Source organism: Rhinoderma darwinii, chromosome 6 (genome assembly GCF_050947455.1).
Source record: "Rhinoderma darwinii isolate aRhiDar2 chromosome 6, aRhiDar2.hap1, whole genome shotgun sequence".
Lineage (NCBI taxonomy): Eukaryota > Metazoa > Chordata > Amphibia > Anura > Rhinodermatidae > Rhinoderma > Rhinoderma darwinii.
Window position 1 is genome coordinate 22,514,991 of NC_134692.1, and position 20,661 is coordinate 22,535,651.

General features: G+C 40.9%; 1 protein-coding gene across 5 annotated transcripts in view; it reads left to right on the top strand.

The window, feature by feature from the left end:
- The window catches only part of GALNT13 (polypeptide N-acetylgalactosaminyltransferase 13), a 208,128-nt gene that overhangs the window by 162,353 nt on the left and 25,114 nt on the right, over positions 1-20,661 (top strand). For all 5 annotated transcript variants that reach the window (XM_075829297.1, XM_075829298.1, XM_075829299.1 and 2 more), the window contains exon 10: positions 12,261-12,395. In XM_075829297.1, the coding sequence (XP_075685412.1) occupies positions 12,261-12,395 (135 nt within the window). The remainder of the gene's footprint in view (positions 1-12,260; positions 12,396-20,661) is intronic.

Below are 20,661 nucleotides of genomic sequence, written 5' to 3' on the forward strand. Positions count from 1 at the left end.
GCCATAGAAGTCACCGGCACCCTGCGATCTTCTCGCTATTAAAACCCGCATCTGAGGAGCTAAACGGGTAAAGGTCGATACTGATATCGATCTCGCCCGTTTGAGCAGGTCTGCTCCCAGCTCTCAGCTATATCTGCTAGCTGAAAGCATGGAGATTTACTGCTCCCGGTGCTGTTTATTTATTCTGATGCGGCTCCGTAAAAGGCTACTGCATCAGAATAAAGCCCGTTAGTGGCCATCGTAAAAACACCTATGGGCGGTTACTAACAGGATAAAGAAGATCTGTCAGCTCTCCTTGCATATCTGTTTTAGTAAATACTTTCATTTTCCATGAAATAACGATTCTGAAGCATCTTTCAAATCTGCATTGTGCCGTTCCTCTTTTATTCTTCCTGGAAATGTATGAATTCCCCTTGTCAATAGGGCATGTCACTACACAGTCTGACACTGTCCAATTCCTGCTGAGAATATAAGACTGTGTAGAGACACACTGTATTGACAGGAGGAATGGTAATCCCAGTTGTCAATTTATTTACTTACTGTCGCGAAGGGTTCGTGGACCCACTGGGCCGTACCGTCTTGGTGGTATGGCAGCTGGCCAACAGGACGCAGGTCAAAGTCTATAGTTCGTATAGGGTACCTGTGGCAGCTCGGACAGTAGCGAGGCAGGCTAGGCAGGAACTTGGCAGCAGGTGGACGTCAGGTGTGGAAAGGCCGGTCAGGCGTGGAATATAGCACAGCACGGCTACAGGAAGCACGACACTAGATTCAGGATACTGGAACAGGAAACAGGAACAGGAAACCACTGGGAGCAGGAAACACTAGGGGGCCATTTGCAAGACAGACTAGGGATACAACAACAAAGCTCAGGCATAGAACTAGGGGGCTGAACCCCTCTTATAGTCCAGAGTACTCACAGGTCATAGGTCAGGAACGAGGTCCGGTGCGCGCGCTGCCCCTTTTTATCCCTACGGGATCCGGCATTGGTGAGTAGACGCTAGCGCTGGCTTTTCCAGAGGAGGAGGCTGGGGCCAGCACTTGCCGACTCGTGGCTGTCAGGGGAGGAACGGAGCTAACAGCCCGCAGCCACGGACATGACACTTACTGATCAAATGTTGATGGCCTATCTTAAGGATAGTCCATCAATTTTATAGTCCCGGAGAGCCCTCTAATGGAAGTGGAACCCAATGTGATGCAATAATCATGCGCAATCACATGGCACTTAACTTTGAGGGGAGAAGAAGACAAAATTATTGTTCTAGTGGCACCAAACAAGAGGTTCACTTACTTTCTATATAAATGATATATCACACAGGCCGATTGCAGCTTGTGGTAGATCTCCAGAAACATTTGTTATACTTCTCCTTGTGAATTCTGCAGCATAGTCATCCGACAGTAATGTCCTGACAGATAATTAAATCAGTGTGACATTTCTATCATTATTAGGGAGACGGAATTTAAGACTCAGGTGACGGCTATTCCCAGAGAGTTGGAATAAAAGAAATAGTTGTGTCATCCTTCCCTGCAGACGGTCTTGACAACATAATACTCGCTAGAACAAGAAAGGTCGTTTAATCACATCAGCAATGCCAGGCCGTGTCGAGGGAAAGCAACAGCAGATCAACTGATGTTCCTTATTCTTCCTGCGAGATCAAACTCTTCCAAGTTTGTCTTTGGCAAGAAACTTGCCTTAGATGTGAGCATTTGATGTCAGGCAAAAATAAAACACTTAAATAAATGATTGTTCAGCCATGTGGAGAACGAGAGGGAAGTTCAGATGTAGCAAAGCCAGAAATGGAGACAGTACCAGGCAAACATAGGCAGATGCCAAGGCCCACACGAACCTTGGCGGCCTGAGGCAATAGGTCAGCTGGCTGTATACGTGACTCTGCCACCAAAGGTCCATATACACCTGGAGCCGGCCCTGAGCAGAGCTAAGGTTGTAATTTGGTGATATCACATGACACCATATTTTCTGTGGTTTTCTATAGGTCCTTAGGTATTTCTGCAGTTTACCATCACACAAGACCTCAGCACCAGGACAGTTATATAGTTTCTTAGATGTTCACCCCAGACCTTCACTGCCACTTAGTAGCACAACCTCTCAGAGAAGTCTGACTTGCAGGCAATCCAAGGAGACCCCCATGCAAGAGTATAGCATACCTGGCTTTCGGGGCATTAAAGGGAACCTGTCACCAGTATTTCACCTATGGAACTTTACTTATCCCTCACTGGCCGCTGCTATCAAAAGTTCATTGCCGTTTTCCCCTCTCCTAAACTCCTCCTCTGACTGTAAATAACGGTCTGCAAACATCTCCAACTGTCTACCACTGAGCCACAATGGTCCACCGTTTTTTTTATTTTTTACCTTTTAAACTTAATTTAGACTGAAGCCAGTGAACGTGACTGACTACCGACCTTATTACGTCCCACTCAAGGAATGCGGGTAGATTATAGTCATAATGTCTTCCTGCGATTTTGATTTTCCGTTTTGTCCAGCTGTCTACTCTGAGCACTTTTGTCACTTGATCGCTACTGCACTTGAGTTTCAATTAAGGATGTAGAGATTGTGACAGCTTCATTTAAACCGTTTTAGTTATATTTCACCCCAAAGTACTGCGGGAATTCTGAACTCCGCATAAAGTAGTTCTGAGAAAAACACGGCTCATGAGATATTTTCATGAAGCTCTCCAAATATGCAAGATGCGTCACTTCATTGCGAGGAGTATATTTTATATTGCGTTAGGCAATATATATATTGCCTAACGCACAGCTAAACACTAAAACTTAACAGACGAAACTGTCAGCATTAGAGAGAAGAGAATTTCCCGAAATTAGTTTCTGGTCCAATTTGATTCGGTTTGAATAAATTTGCCGAAAATTGAAAGTGCCCCAATTGTCCTGAAAACTCGTGTCTGACTCTCTGATGTCTTCTAGGATTGTGTGAAAGTCAAATCCAACCCTTTTCAAGCTCTTTAACGCCAAGCCAATATGTACTGTCAAAGTGACAGCAATATATATGAGCGGGATGACTGCAGTGCATCTTCAAAAGGCTGCCTGCAGGGCATTATTGGGAAGCCCGCCGGAAGTCATGTGATCTTTTTCTAATCTGTAAAATGGCAGCCAGCGCTTACCAGTGGATGCGTTTTTTAGCCGCAATAGTTTCTAAATTTGCTAAATCCGTAACTTTCGGGAAATTGGAACAAAGCTTAATTTGTGTGGAATTAATTTGCACATTTCTAATCAGCATTTTTCCCCTATAGAATAAACATAGAGGAATGTACGGGTCCTACTGAGCCCTCACAATAGAATGACTCTTCCTGTCATCTTTCAGCTTGTTCTGTGTACACTGAGAGAGAGGGCAAGGTCAGCAGTCACCTTATTATGATCAGATGGCAGGATTACCATGAAAGGTAATACAGGATCCAATAATTGACAATAGGTGATGGAACAGCTCCTTCTCCCATTTGCAAAATGTCACAGAGCATGCCCACAACACTCTTACATAGAAGTCAATGAGACATTTTCTTATGTCCAAGTGCCTGCTACAAAGCCCCCATAATCATGTCAATAAATAAATATCTAATCAGAAAATAAAAACAGATTAAAAAAGAACAATATATTTCATTCTATATTCTTATTTAGTATATAAAAAAATATTAGCTTATATAACCTCTATAAAGGGAAGATTAAATCTCGAAATTATTTCCTGCCGCCTTTGAAAATGATGAAGGTGGAGTCCTAGGTAGAGTTTAGTTTCACTACACTTTTTATATGCAGCTTATTAACCAATCACATGATAACAAAGGTTTCTTAATTGTCATGTGATTGACTTAACAGCTGCACATGTAGAATGGGACTCCTCTCTGCTCTGGACTCTTGCAAGCACAATTTGCAATGGCAGCAGGAAAGATTTTGGCGCATTACAAACGTGGATTTGGATGTTAATAGAAACATGATGTAACAAAATATTTAAACAAGCTAAATAAACAAGTTGTTAGCAATATTGCTCAAATATTATGTCAAATTCAAAAAAAATGTAACATTTCAGGTTAAGTAGACACACCCTATAAGCTTTTGCCTGAGATCAAGTGTAGTATCGGTTCTTATCAATAGTCGAAAGTCCATTGCGTGGAATAAATTTACCCATGGTACACCTAAAGGTGAACCTCGTAAGTGACTAGAAGCCATCATATCAAACCCATGGGATGAGTGGATTGAAAGCCCGAGGTGACCCTGGGGTGCTTGAAACTGGGGATGGATTCCCACGGCCAGTTGCACATACTGGCGTTTTGCTCAGGTCTTCTGGCTTGGCTAAACATAAAGGAATTTTTATAATTCGGGTCTGATATCTACACGTGTATATGTCACTGGGACTTTTTAAGGTACGGTGCCTTTATGATATATCCCTCCTGATGGTCGAGGGGGTTTGTGTGGTCCATAGGTTACTCACCCCTCTGAAACCCTGCTCCCCTCTCTGGGGGAACCAAATCTAGACTATTGAGCCGTGGGGGATACATGGATGGCAGCTTAAGCAAATGCCAGAGCACAGGCTGGTCAAGCAAATCTTCTGGAAAGGGTGGACACTTGTCCCTAAGTGGGGCTTTCTGGTTTGGATGGTTAGGGAATAGGTTGGGGTCCCTTTCCCTTTTTGATAAAACAAAGAAACAAACACGGCACCACATAGTGTGAGTAAGCCCAATCAGACAGTCAGGGTATGACGAATGGATGCTTACCACAAATGGATAGGTCAATCACTTCAAAGTCGATGTAGATCGTGAAAAGTGCTGCTGCCGAAATCCCAAACGGTCACACAAAAGTGTAACCGTACAATAATGGTAATTTTGAGGTAGAAAAAAGAGGGATATAACCACGGCGCTGCTACTCAATAAAGATGCAGGAGTAGATAATAATTTTATTAGTAGGCTACGCGTTTCAATGCCGCACCGGCATCTTCCTCAGGCCACATGAAATGCAGGTAAAACAAGGCAGATTTATAAGCACCACGCGGCTAAAAAAACCGCCAATGTGATAAAGGTCAGGGGGCAACAATGACGTAATAAATTACATAGGTCTAACTGGAGATCTCCTTTTGTCTAACTGGAGATCTATGTAATTTATTACGTCATTGTTGCCCCCTGACCTTTATCACATTGGCGGTTTTTTTAGCCGCGTGGTGCTTATAAATCTGCCTTGTTTTAACTGCATTTCATGTGGCCTGAGGAAGATGCCGGTGCGGCATTGAAACGCGTAGCCTACTAATAAACATTATTATCTACTCCTGCATCTTTATTGAGTAGCAGCGCCGTGGTTATATCCCTCTTTTTTCTACCTCAAAATTACCTTTCCCTTTTTGGGAAGGGCATGCAATAGACCGCATCCTAGTGCACTTTTTGTCATTTATGTCACTTTTTTGCACTTGGCAGAAAAACCAATAACCTTTAGGCTATAAATATATTTTGGCCATGCGAGGGAGAGAGGAATTTTCCTCTCTAGTCGTTAACTGTGTAGTGGGTCAGGTTCAGGCCTGCCATAGGTGACAAATTAAAACAAGTAATGTGCAATAATAAAGTAATTGGTCTGTTTTTCGTTAAGACAGCATGGCAGTAGAAATGTCCTCAAAACAGTGATCACAAGTTCTACCAATCAACTGGCAAACACAGATGATTGGTACCAAACATAGTATTATTATCACGGTTGCATTCATATGATTGCAATGAGCGCTTAGCTTTCTACAGATGGTACTGCCTGAGACCGCAGACTTGGCACACACTAACTTTTATTACAATAGTAAAGGCGATTGACTGACCATGCCGAAAGGCAAAAAAACTTTCGGAAGTACATGAAGGTTTCTCAGTTTAGTCAGATTTATGGAGTTCCCATGCAATTCTATAGGAACCCTTTTATTGCTCCATGCAACACAGAGCCATAATGCGACCATGTGCATGAGCTCTTCTACAGAACATGCAGTGTAATGGCACATTGTTAATAAGTTCTTAAAGTGTACCACCAGTTACATACATTTTCTAATATGTCATAAGGACTGATAGAGACAGATCACCACCAATAGCTAAAAAGAAGGGGCTATGGCCCACTTTACCAAAGGGGCACAGTTCTTTGCTTAGCGCCATAGCCCCTTTGATCTAGTTATTGGAAGGTACTTAGCACTTAGACTCTCATTAATGATTATTGAGAAGTTTTATATAATTTGAGGTAAACTTTTAAGAGTTATTAGCATATTAGGTATTATTCCTTACACACATGGTCATATGTCTTACTGACACTGACTGACCGCTTTGGAACCCTAGATGTGGTGGGGGCTTTGGCAAGGCATCTATGTCTCTTCATGGTTTCAGATTACAAACAAACCTTGTGTTGTTTGACTAAACACTGGCCCAGACTACACAGAAGTCTATCTGTAGTCTGTTGTCATGGAGACGCATGTCTGCATAGGCGCTTCATACACAAAATGGTAGGAGATTATTTGCAAATGTACTTTTTTATTTTATTTAAGATGTATTGGAGCAGTAAAAAAGTACACATAGCCTTTAAACTAAACACTGTTATGTCAGGGTTATTAGGACATTGACTTATAATGGGGTCCATCGGGGTTTCTTGGAGGTACTAATATTCTCCTAAGTGAATGATCTATGTATATAATGAAACATCCCGGTCTGTGATCAGATTTGATACTTGTAGTAAGTAACCTATTTTTTTCCAGAACACTGTGAACACTACCTGAGCTTTCAGCTAGCAATGGATGACTCGGTGCCAACTCTTCACGTAGATGGAGTGGATAATAAGCCTCTCTGCTTATCCGCAGACTCTGTGCAATACGTGCTCCTTGACCCAGCATGATTTGTGTATTGATTCTCAGTCATTTGTGATAAGCAGATGATCTAATATACATCGAGCTCGAATAGACTGTAATAGACTCCATAAATCTCATACTGTTGGGTGTAAGATTGTAGCTAAATAGCCGTAGGCTTCCAATAGCTTCCAAGTATTTTTATTATTGGAAAAGATAAATAATGTGGAGAAAAAAGCACAAAGTAGAAGAATTGTTCAAACTACTAATTTTCATTGGCTGTAAAAATCATCATACTAATAATAATAATAATAATAATAATAATAATAATAATATTTAACCCATTATTTAACCCATTACAGTCCAAACCATTTTATTTTTTTAATTTCCGTTTTACACTCCCCGCTTTCTAAGAGCCATAACTTTTTTATTTTTCCGTCAATGGAGTGGTGCGAATTCTTGATATTTGCAGGAGGAGTAGTAGTTTCTATTGGCACCATTTAAAATACCGTATAATGTACTAGGAAACAGATTTTTTTTTATGTGGGGTGGAATTGGAAAGAACTGTGATTCCTCCATTTTCTTTTGGATTTCGTTTTTACGTCTTTCACATGAAGTAAAAACTAGACAAATTTACTATATTCTGCTGGTCAATACGATTACGGCGATACCAAATTTATATATATTTTTTGAATGTTTTTCTCCTTTTACAATGATAAACTATTTGTTAGAAAAAAAAAATATTTTTTTTCCATATTCTGAAAGCCCTAACTTTTTTATTTTTTTGGCAATTGAGCAGCGTGAAGGCTTATTTTTTACGGCATGAGCTGTGTTTTTTATTGCTACCATTTTTTGGTGCGTACGAATTTTTGATCACTTGTTACATTTTTTTCACCGCTAAGTAGACCAATAAACAGCTATTCTGGTGTTTTATATATTTTTCTTTTTACAGCGTTCACCGAACACATTAAATAATGCTATATTGTAATAGTTTAGACTTTTACAGACGCAGCGTTACCAATTTTATGTTTATTTTTTACATTACTTCAGAGGAAAAAGGTTTTTTTATTACTTTAAATTTTTTGTAATTTTTGTTCACTACTAAAAACTTTATTTAACTGTTTTTTTACACATTTTAATATTCCCTCTAGCGATCGTTCCCCTACTTGAGCTTTTGGAGGGGACCGCCCCCTCTCTATAACACCTCAGATGTTGCGGTCGCGATTGACTGCAGCATTTGTGGGGTTAAACGGCCTAGAACAGCGTGATCGCTGCTCCTGGCCATTAGTACCTAAAAGCTAAACTGGTAGGAAATTGAGTCCTAAGACTGTGACAGAGCCTGTTGATTAACAACATTGGCAGCCTTATTACCAGTTGGCCATAGACTATGATTGGACCATAATTTAAAACCGCATCATGCATGAAAGCCCAGCTTACTTTCTGGCCTGGGTTCGGGCAGGCGTCCCTGTGCTTCTGTGAGCCACCTGTCTGATCTGTTGCTGAGAAAGCCCGAGTTTGCTGAGGAGTTTCAGCAGCTTGATCAGCAGTTTGACATATTTGATCAGCTTGCAATTGTGTAAGAGGAGCCTCTGCAGCTATTAATAGAGGACATACAAACAGACATTGACTTTTATAATATAGAATAGCAGAGTTCCCCGGCTTCACACTGGTCTATTTGTTTGTTCTTTATTTGTGTGGTTAAAAACTTAATTTCCTACTGATATGATGCCGACATATCCAATAAAGTCCAAGTGCAGACATGACTGGTCTGAAAGGGGTGCAACTTATGAGAATGCTGAAATCCACAGGCTTCGTTCTGTTGAGAGATTTCAGCAGCTTCTGCAGCAGCCATGCGCTTTGCCACAGGAGTCTTTTGTCTAAGTCCGGGGTTCCTTTTTGGAGGCATGACTGGTATGAAAGGGTTTAAATTTATGAGAATGCTCAAATCCAGTATAGGTTCAGTTTGTTTACGGCGAGTAAGGCTGGATTCACACGAGCACATTACGTCCGTAATGGACGGAACGTATTTCGGCCGCAAGTCCCGGACCGAACACAGTGCAGGGAGCCGGGCTCCGAGCATCATAGTTATGTACGATGCTAGGCGTCCCTGCCTCGCTGCAGGACAACTGTCCCGTACTGTAATCATGTTTTCAGTACGGGACAGTAGTTCCACGGAGAGGCAGGGACTCCTAGCGTCGTACATCACTATGATGCTAGGAGCCCGGCTCCCTGCACTGTGTTCGGTCCGGGACTTCCGGCCGAAATACGTTCCGTCCATTACGGACCGAACATGCTAGTGTGAATCCAGCCTAACACGTCGAGTAAAGAATAATGGCTTGGTTGTTATGGAAATCAATGGGTGTGTGAAAATCACGCGCACCAGACGGAAGCATTTCCGTGGGACGCGCGTGATTCGCGCAACACCAGTAAAACGATGAATGTAAACAGAAAAGCACCACGTGCTTTTCTGTTTACAAACATACAAATAGAGTGTCATAATGATGGCGGCTGCGCGAAAATCACGCAGCCGCGCATCATATGGTGATGACACACGGAGCTGTTAAGTGCCTTTTGCGTGCGCAAAAAGCCGCGTTTTTTGTGAACGAAAAACGTGCACGCTTGTGTAAATCCTCCCTTATGCTGCGGATTTACCGCAACGAAATCAGTTGCAGAAAGTCCGCAGTATATACTCTACGTGTGAACCCGGCCGAATGGTAACACCCATTTGTCATTTTATTTATAAATATTGAGGAGGAATAACAGAGGAACAGACAGTACAACACAGAGATACGAGAAAGAGGCTACAGAATTGTTATACCATGGAATATACAAGTATTTACTAGAACAGACATGTCATGACAGGTGACAGGCTCTAATTAAAACGGGGGCGCTATACTGAGTCAGGTGTTGTCTGTCTCAGCCCCAGAGACATTGTACCATTTTATCACACAACGCACCCTGATACACACCATATTAAAATACAGAACAACATTCTGTGATAGTCTACCATATCAGAAAACGAAATTTCATTCTGTGACACAAACCATAATTTGGGAAAAAATTATTCATTTATTTTGAACCACAGAATTAAAAAAAAAATAATTCTGCCATATTCTATGATTTTGATTTAACAAATTATTTTTTTGCCAACACAATAAACAGCTCAAAGCTTTTCTTTTACATTATTATTTACTTTTATTATTTTATTATTTACATTTATCATTTATGGCTTTTGTATTTTTAGCAATGAAAAACAAACATAATGCAAATGACTATAAAACGCTGCGACCAACGCAGATTTATTTTTTCCACCATTCTATATTTAGCACATCAGAAATAAATCTCTGTACTATTAGTATTTGAGTGGAGGGTGTTTCCATGACAACCACAAGTTCCATTGATTGTTTTCACTTTCACACAGCAATTAAAGGGGTTATTCAATAATGTGGCTGCCGGCCGTGCACACGCACCGCAAACAATTAGGTCTCGATGGGATAAGACCTATGCAGATACATCCCTGGTTATAGGAGTTATACAGCGATAATGTGGAGCGATATTTCCTATGCAGGTACCTATATAGGTCGTATTCCTATTTCCTGTAGGATCATGGATAGAAGCTGCATTACCCCTTTAATATAAAATGTATTAAAATGTGGGCCGTTAATAAATATTGTTTGGGGATTTTTTTATTTAATTATTTATTTTAATCATATAGGCTCCAGTTTAGGGCAGTACCCTGTTAGCATTCTGTTCTTACGTTTTTTTTTCTTCTCTATTTATGTGGATAATTGACATATTATTAAAGACCACTCCCTTTATATGCACGTAATTGAATTCTTATTACATACCTGTGTAGAATCTATTATTATTTTTCATCTTGATGCGTCTCCCTTAATTTTTTACCTGGTTGACCACCAGCATTGTGGTTTCATGTGCTGAAGTTGTCCTGGGAAATTCTACTTGCTATACAGTAGACTGCATCCATGCAGCACAGACTTGTTTTAGATCCCTCCCACTGATGAAACAGGAAGCCTAGGAAGATGTGTAGGAATAAGAAAGATATTCTAGAGACATGTCAGCCGTTCTCATTGGTGGGAGAGGTTCAAAGCACTGAGACCCCCAACAACAGCTAGAATGAAAATGCTGCGCCAATATTAAGTCTTTTTTGGGACATGACTTTCAGTGTCCTATCATCGCAGTGTGATGTTTTACATGTTTATGACTGTAGGTGGCGATGTAGCAGGATTTATCAGTTAGGCTATTTTCACACGGGCCTTCTTGGTTCTGTACGGAGGCTCAGTTCCATAACTTTTGACGGCAAGAATAGAAGATTCTTGCTGTCAAAACTACACGGACCTCTATGGACCCCCCCCCCCCCCATTAACCGCATTATAAGTCAATGGGGTCCTTCAGGCATCGTTTGGACTATCATATGACACATCCGGCACATCATTGTGGCTTCTGCAATAAACGGAGATGTAAACTGAAGGCAATTAGAGCACGATTGAAGACTGTTGGATAAAACCAATGACAATGATTATTTTAGTATAATATACAACAAGCAGGCACACCTGCTAGGAGTGGTTGTACGAGTCCAAAGTGCATAGAAATGTCATACATTGTCTCAGCATAGACATCCATGACTCATACTGTAACTAGTATGTGCCACCAATACCTGATCTGTGGGGTTTCAACTGGTTTCCTAGCACTGCTGCCACTTCATTCAAATTATCTGCGGGGGTCACATTGGTTGGATGCCTACTGATTGGACACAAAGGCAATATGCCACCAATGTCTATTCTGAGATATCTCCTTTTAAGACCAGGGCTCCACATGCAGAAATGATCACACTTTGCAGTAGATTGCAGGGTGATGATGTGCATTTCTACCGCTAATGTTAAAGAGGACCAATCACCTCTGCTGAAATGTCCATTTTAGTAAATGATAGTATTCAATATGAAATAACAATTAGGAGAATTCTTTTGTATTACTCTATGTTGTGTCATTCCTCTTTTATTCCTGCTAGAAATATCTGAATAAATTAACAACTGAGTGTTACCAGTTAAGGGCGTGTCCCTACACAGACTGATAATGTCCAATCAGAGCTGACAGAGGGACACACTCCTTTGACAAGGGGAATGTTAACACCCAGTTGTCAATTTATTCATACATTTCTTGGAGGAATAACAGAGGAACGGCACAACATAGAGTTCTAAGAAAATATATTCAAGAATTGTTATTTCGTGGGGAATACAAGTATTTACTAAAATGGACATGTCAGGAGAGGTGACAGGTCTTCTTCAACCACTAGGGTGGGGCGCATAAAATCGAATGTCTACATGAGGCTTCGTACACCCGCAAATATTTCAATATACCTAGAATTAGAATGACCTTAAGATGGCAGAAACATTAATGGCTATTTCCACCCTTTAATAAAAATCCTATTTTTCAGGTTTTTTCTTACACGGCCGATAAAGAAATTCGTACAGATGATTTATGCCTGGATGTATCTCGATTGAACGGCCCAGTCATCATGCTCAAATGTCACCACATGAGAGGTAACCAGCTCTGGGAATATGACGCTGAGGTAGGTCTTCTGGCCGTACATGTGACGCTTATCCAATAGTTTTACTGATCTATTTAGATACTGTGCTCTGAAGAATTATCACTACATTCAAGTATTTCCATCAACCATCATTACATCCTCTACAATTCATCTAAATTCCAAGCAGACCTGCAGTCAGTATAGCTACATTAATGTATTTGGCTATGTCATATAAAATCTGTGATGTCATCTGCCTACAGCCATTCAATAATACAAGTATAAATTACCCTGACACCACAAAGCAATGCTGTAAAGGTCAGCGGGTCATCAACACAACATGAGCAGATGTGATTTGTATTGTTTAAAGAGGCTCTGTCACCAGATTCTCAAATCCCTATCTCCTATTGCATGTGATCGGCGCTGCAATGTAGATAACAGTAACGTTTTTTTTTGTTTTTTTTTAAAACGTTCATTTTTGGCCAAGTTATGAGCTATTTTATATATATGCAAATGAGGTTTGAAATGGACAACTGGGCGTGTTTTTTTTTTCGTATGTCCAACTGGGCGTGTATTGTGTTTTTAACTGGGCGTGTTTACTTGTTTTACTAGCTGGGCGTTGTGAATAGAAGTGTATGATGCTGACGAATCAGTGGCCAATCAGCATCATGCACTCCTCTCCATTCATTTACACAGAACATAGTGTTCTTACTAGAACGATGTGCAGCCACATACACAAGTGTCCTGATAATGAATACACATGACCTCCAGCCTGGACGTCATGTGTATTCAGAATCCTGACACTTCTGAATCTGTTCTGTGAGATTCCAGCAAGCCACGCGTAATCTCGCGAGATTACGAGGTAAACGAGATTTCGTTTCTCTTGCTGGAAATCTCACAGAAAAGATTCAGAAGTGTCAGGATTCTGAATACACATGACGTCCAGGCTGGAGGTCATGTGTATTCATTATCAGGACACTTGTGTATGTGACTGCACATCGTTCTAGTAAGAACACTATGTGCTGTGTAAATGAATGGAGAGGAGTGCATGATGCTGATTGGTCACTGATTCGTCAGCATCATACACTTCTGTTCACAACGCCCAGCTAGTAAAACAAGTAAACACGCCCAGTTAAAAACACAATACACGCCCAGTTGGACATACGAAAAAAAAAACACGCCCAGTTGTCCATTTCAAAGCTCATTTGCATATATATAAAATAGCTCATAACTTGGCCAAAAATGAACGTTTTTAAAAAAAACAAAAAAAACTTTACTGTTATCTACATTGCAGCGCCGATCACATGCAATAGGAGATAGGGATTTGAGAATCTGGTGACAGAGCCTCTTTAAGACAGTGATCTGCAACAGGAAACTACAACTCTCAGCATGTCCTAATAGCTGCAGGCCGATTGTAGAAAAAGCGTGAATGTCAAATGTCTGTATTTCTTTTTAAAAGTGCCGAACTATTTCATATACAGTATGATGTTTTTGGATACTTTTGTAAAAAATTACCCTAGACCTAGAGAATGAGCATATGGTCACACGGTTAAGGATTTGCTATAGGCAAATTCGCGGCTGAAATTCTGATTTTTGCAACACTTTTCCATGCGGACTAGCTATATTAATCTGTGTCAATAATGAACATGTTATAGATTCTTAAATCTGGAGACAATTATTATTTTATGCAGATGTTTTTGCCAGAGAATGTGAATAAAAAACTCCATGTACATGCATAGTCAGCAGAATTGCTGTGGATTCTATTGGTTCCAAATCCGTGAGTAAATCCGGACAGAATCCACAATGTGTGAACATACCCTTAACATTTCACTGGATAAATATCTTCAACACACATTGCAGAGTCAGATAATATAGAGTATCTCCATTAGCTAGCGATGAAATTATGATGTGTTCAGTGGTTTCCGGTATAACAGTACGTGGCCCATAAATTTTCATCACAATGAAGCATTTTCCATAAAAGGTGTGTATACATGTTACCACATTTTTTTATTTCTTCATTTAATCTAAAGCGTGAAAAATTAAAGCAACATTGAAATAGTCTTAGTTAGGCAAAATATCCTACCGTTTTGTGTATACAGGTCCTATGCAGACCAATGTGTCTCCATGGTTACCGACTGCAAACAAACCCTGTGTGTGGTTTGATCCTGCGGTCATACTCGTGTCCACCTGTCCCCTTCTGCTTGCTAACATACATTCCTCACTATTTTCAAGATCTCTGTTTACAGTCAGTGAATGAGAATATTCTTGTTCACATTCAGAGGCTGAAAACTTGTACATGTCTACTACTACTCCCAGCTAAGAGTTTGCTATAATTGTAGTGTCTAGGAAATCATCTGCGATCTAAAAAGTCAAAACTTTCTTATATACTCTGTGTTTCAATTCTTCACCATTTCAAGATCTCTACTTACTGTAAGTGAATGGAAGCATTCTTGTTTACATTCAGGGGTTAAAAACCTGTCATGACCTCACACAGTACCTTACAATTGTATTCAGTGCAGACAATCCTCTGTGAACGATATACATTACATATCTGTCCTTATAGTTTACTACAATGTATCAGTGCAGGTAAAATGTATCTGTCTGGAGTCCAGACACTTTTCTTCCAGGAGGATTGCTTAGACTGGATACAATTCTACCAAACTCTCAGTCTTTGAGATGTAAAGGCATGTCTCATCAAAGACTTGGGTGACCTGTTGCTATGATATGCCGTCAATGTCCGATTGGTGGGGGTCCAACAGCTATAACCCTGCCGGTTGCTAGATCATTGTGGCAGTGGTGCTAGGAAATTGCTATGCCACTACATCTCTTGGTGGCTTCACTCATTTTTTTTTCAGAGGCCACAAGGATGACCCATTATAGTCAATAGATTTTCTGTTAGTAATTCCTTTGAAGAACACTGCGGTCAGCCTCTATATAGCTTCAAATGGTTGATAACAGGGAACCATAGATTGTATTTAAAGGGAACCTGTCACCAGCATTTCACCTATTAAACTAGCAATACCTGGTGTTAGTGGGTGAAAAATCATTTCTATATAACCTATAATTATCTTCTTAGTCGGCTCTGTAGCTTTAGTATTCCGCTTTTTAGTGTTCCCACACCGTATGCTAATGAGCAGAAAAGAGTCAGATCTTCGTTTAAAAGAGTCATATCTTCATTCCTCAAGCCTTCCCGAGTTTTCCCGCCTCCTTACTTTTGATTGACAGCTCCTCGCCTTCCCCCAGCACACAAAATCCTGCGCTTGTACATTGATGTCCTCTTCTGGTGTGTGCATACAACGGGACACCGGATTATTACGATAAAAAGCGCAAAATGTTTGCAGACCGTTATTTAGAGTCGGAGGAGGAGTTTAGGAGAGGGGATAACGGCAATGAACTTTTGATAGCAGCGGCCAGTGAGGGATAAGTAAAGTTCCATAGGTGACATTCTGGTGACAGGTTCCCTTTAACTAAAAACATTAGATTTAGGGTCATCTTAAAGGGGTTGTTGACTACCGGACAACTGATGTCCTATCCACTGTCATCAGTATATCATCGGTGCATTGGATGTTATGGTCCATTATGCGATGTACGGAGCCGGAAGCAGTTGGCTCCGTACATAGAATAGCGGCCGTGCTGCAGAACTGCAGCTCTGCTCCTATTCACTTGAATAGGAATGAGTATTGCAGCAGTATTGCAGAGATGCAATAGTGCAGCTCGGATGCTATTCAGTAGCTGGAGCCAACTGCTTCCGGCATGTAAGTCCGGTGCTCGGAAGCAGCCGGAGAGGCGTAACGGTGCAGGGTCCGGGTGTCAGACCCCCACAGATCATGTACTAATGACCTATCCAGTGGACCTAACAGTAAAAAAAAATTGGCAAATTAGCAGATAGTCTTGATTAAAAATATCCTATCGCTTTGTGTATACAACTCCTATGCAGACCTACATGTTTCTTGAGTCTTGTCTGATCCTGCGGTAATATGTTACTCCACTCCCCCTGCCCCATTCTACTATCTGTAAGTTAGTAAAAAGAAAGTAACACAGGAGTAGATCAGACTAGTCCCAGGAGACACAAAGGTCTACATAGGAGCTGTATAGACAAAGTATTAGGATATTTTTTAACTATCTATGTTAGCAAGAAGAAGGGGGTTAGATGAAAACTAGTATAACGATGCAGGATCAGACCACACACACCTCAAATCGGTAGGAATTTTTTTTTTTTGTAATCAAGACAATTTTCAAAGTTATTTCATTTTTTATTTGAGATGTACTGAAGCACTACAAAAATGCTTCAAAATATACATACCCTAAAAAAAAATAACTTCCGAATATTTAACCTGTGCAAATTTATCAGAAAATAGCACCATTGCCTCAAAGAGGATAAAAACTACTAGTTACAATATATAATATAGCTTTTAATATATACACTCTAATGATATTCAAATTTAATTCAGAGTAAAACGCGTATTTAATACATAGTGAATATAGTGTTACAATATGCATTATAGCAAAATCAAAGCCTCACGCACTTCCATGATCCCATAGCACAAGACTGTAATTTCATGTTTCTCATTGTATCATTCTCTTCTCTGTTGTCATGGTTTTAAAGATTAAGGCTGACCTTAATGTAAGGTCGTCCACTTTCCCCTTATGGCATTTTAGATAGCATTTAAGAAGACTAAAGATGTCCCATGGAAATAGATCTTAGATTTTGTGACATGGAGAGCGGAATGAAAGCCAGAGCTGATCTCATTTTGCCTGCCAAGTGCCTATGATTGAAACATAACGTATTATGGAATCGGCTGCTGTGATGTGCGGCGCTCTGCGAAATGCACATTTTCATAGGGATGAGGTATCACACACGAGAATACGATATTTTAATTTACATGACATTACATAAAAACTTGTGTGGGCCTGTTGATCCCTCCGAAAGTATAAGAATTTAAAGAGATGCCGTCACGTAGACACATGTCATGATTATTAAAAACATATCTCATGAAGATAACCTCTTTTCATATACCCTATTATAGAAAATGGGCATCATAGAGGCGGGTCCTCAGCTCGGGACCCCCTCTTCATGATCCAGTACGGTGAGCCACTCTGTATCAGCAGCTACCGCTCCGGTGGAGAGGAACCATCCTTGTATAGAATTAACTACGCCCATTAATTTGAAGGGCCGCCATGTAATACTACATTTTCCCTGCAGTATTGGTCACATGCTTCATGCATATATACAAGCTTGTGCAAATCCAAATAGTTGCCATGGCCCCTAAAATAAAAGTGAATGTCAACTTTTTCAAAATTGCTGTGAAGGCAATTCCCTAATATATAAAGGTTCATTAAAAGTCTAATGAATAATGCAGATTTCTGTCAGTCACCAAGAATTATTTTACCATAAACGCACCCGTAGTCAATCAGTTTGTGCAATATCAAATCTGTAAACATCAGGACTCCTATTAGTCAGAGCAGTAAGCAGCTTAAAAGAGTGTCTCCCATTCTGGTTGGACCTGGCACATTATTAAATTTCATGGGCAGCCCACTGATTTCAATGAGAACTATGTAATGCTTCATTTTACCTGTGGTGGTGCTGCAGGAGAATTGAGCGCTTGTCAGGTTCCCTCACAGATTACAGCTGATTGCTAGGGATCACAGCAAAAGAACATCCTGTGATCAGCTTATAATTGGGGGATTCTTCTAACAAAAAAGGATTGTCCAAAGTGGACAACCCATTTAACAATTAATTTAGACTTCAGGATTTTAATGCGATTTATGGTATAGAACAAAAATTCCACAGATAGAAAGGAAAAATATACCTCTTAGGGTATGTTCACACGCTTAAGGGTATGTTCACACACACTAATTACGGACGTAATTCGGGCGTTTTTGCCCCGAATTACATCCGAAAAATGCGCCTCGATAGCGTTGACAAACATCTGCCCATTGAAAGCAATGGGCTGACATTTGTCTGTTCACACGAGGCGTATATTTATGCGCCGCTGTCAAATGACGGCGCGTAAATGGACGCCTGCGTCAAAGAAGTGACCTGTCACTTCTTGGGGCGTAATTGGAGCCGTTATTCATTGACTCCAATGAAAAGCAGCGTCCGTAATGGACGCGGCGTTCAAGCGCCTGCACATGCCGTTACGGCTGAAATTACGGGGATGTTTTCTCCTGAAAACATCCCCGTAATTTCAGCCGTTACGGACGCTGTCGTGTGAACATACCCTGACAAAAAACATCTGAAAATACGGAGCTGATTTCAGAGAAAACAGCCTCTGATTTTCAGATGTTTTTGAAGCTGAAAATGAAATTTGGAGCTTCTTTTGAGGCTTCTTTTCAGGCGTTTTTTGAGGCGTTTTTGGAGCTGTTTTCAATAGAGTCAATGAAAAACGGCTCCAATTACGTCCCAAGAAGTGTCCTGCACTTCTTTTGACGAGGCTGTATTTTTACGCGCCGTCTTTTGACAGCGACGCTTAGGCTGGGTTCACACGACCATGTTACGTCCGTAATGTACGGAATGTATTTCGGCCGGAAGACCCGGACCGAACACAGTGCAGGGAGCCGGGCTCCTAGCATCATAGTTATGTACGACGCTAGGAGTCCCTGCCTCGCTGCAGGACAACTGTCCCGTACTGTAATCATGTTATCAGTACAGGACAGTAGTTCCACGGAGAGGCAGGGACTCCTAGCGTAGTACATCACTATGATGCTAGGAGCCCGGCTCCCTGCACTGTGTTCGGTCCGGGTCTTCCGGCCGAAATACGTTCCGTACATTATGGACGTAACATGGTCATGTGAACCAGGCCTTAAAATGAAAGGTCGTCGGCACAGTATGTCGTAAAGCCCATTGAAAGTAATGGGCAGATGTTTGCTGACGTATTGGAGCCGTTTTTTCAGATGTAATTCGAGGCGTAAAATGCCTTCATTACGTCTGAAAATAGGTCGTGTGAACACAGCCTTAGGGTATGTGCACACGATATCGACAATTACGGCTGAAATTACGGAGCTGTTTTCAGGAGAAAATGGCTCCTGCATTTCAGACGTAATTGCTCGTACTCGCGTTTTGCGAGGCGTCAATTACGGCCGTAATTTGGAGCTGTTCTTCATTGAAGTCAATGAAAAACTGCTCAAATTACGTCCCAAGAAGTGTCCTGCACTTCTTTGACGACGCTGTTATTTTACGCGCCGTCTTTTGACAGCGACGCGTAAAATTACAGGTCGTCGGCACAGTACGTCGGCAAACCCATTGAAATGAATGGGCAGATGTTTGCCGACGTATTTGAGCCGTGTTTTCAGGCGTAATTCGAGGCTTAAAACGCCTCGTTTACGCCTGAAAATAGGTCGTGTGAACCCAGCCTTATGGTAAACCGATTCTCTAATAAATAATACATGGAGTGGATTCTCCAGGATAGTGTCATATTGATGTTTCTCAATTTCCTCCCCATGAGAAAAGCACCAGGGAGAAGGTTCAGTACAATCCAAATCCCAGTTGACTCATTACAGGCAAATCAATTATTACATAAAAATTCATGGTGTTCGTTATGCTGTAGCCTCATCAATATAGATTTAGTCTATGGAGGAAAATATTTCTCTACTCTAAGGAAATCGAATCAACAGCTTATTATAGTCTACTACGTATATTGGGATGACATCATTTTGAAACAACCAGAAAAAAATTGTATGTTTGTAGATGGGCAATAAATATACACGAGATAGATAGATAGATAGATAGATAGATAGATAGATAGATAGATAGATAGATAGATAGATAGATAGACAGACAGACAGACAGACAGACAGACAGACAGATAGATAGACAGACAGACAGACAGACAGACAGACAGACAGACAGACAGACAGACAGATAGATAGATAGACAGATAGATAGATAGGAGATAGATAGATAGATACGGTACCAGATACGGTAGAAATGAGAGTGAGAGAAAGAGAGAGAGATTAGATACAGGGGTGTAACAATAGGGGGTTTAGTGGTAGGCCCTGTTCACGAAGAGGTTTTTTGGCGCTGTTTTTGACGTGGAAACCACGCCAAAAAAATGTCAAAAACGCCTCCCATTGATTTCAATGAGAGGCGGAGGCGTTTTTTTCCCGAAAGCAGAAAAAAACGTTTGTGGGAAAAAGAAGCCTCATGCCCTTTCTTCATGTGTTTCCGTCCCTGACCTCCCATTGACATCAATGGGAGGTAGAGAAAGTGGTTTTCACTCCATTTTTGCCCGCGGCGCCCAGTGACCGCGGCCAAAAAACAAAGCGAAAAACGCGGTAAGGAGAGTGCAGGCAGGTCCAAATCTGCCTCAAA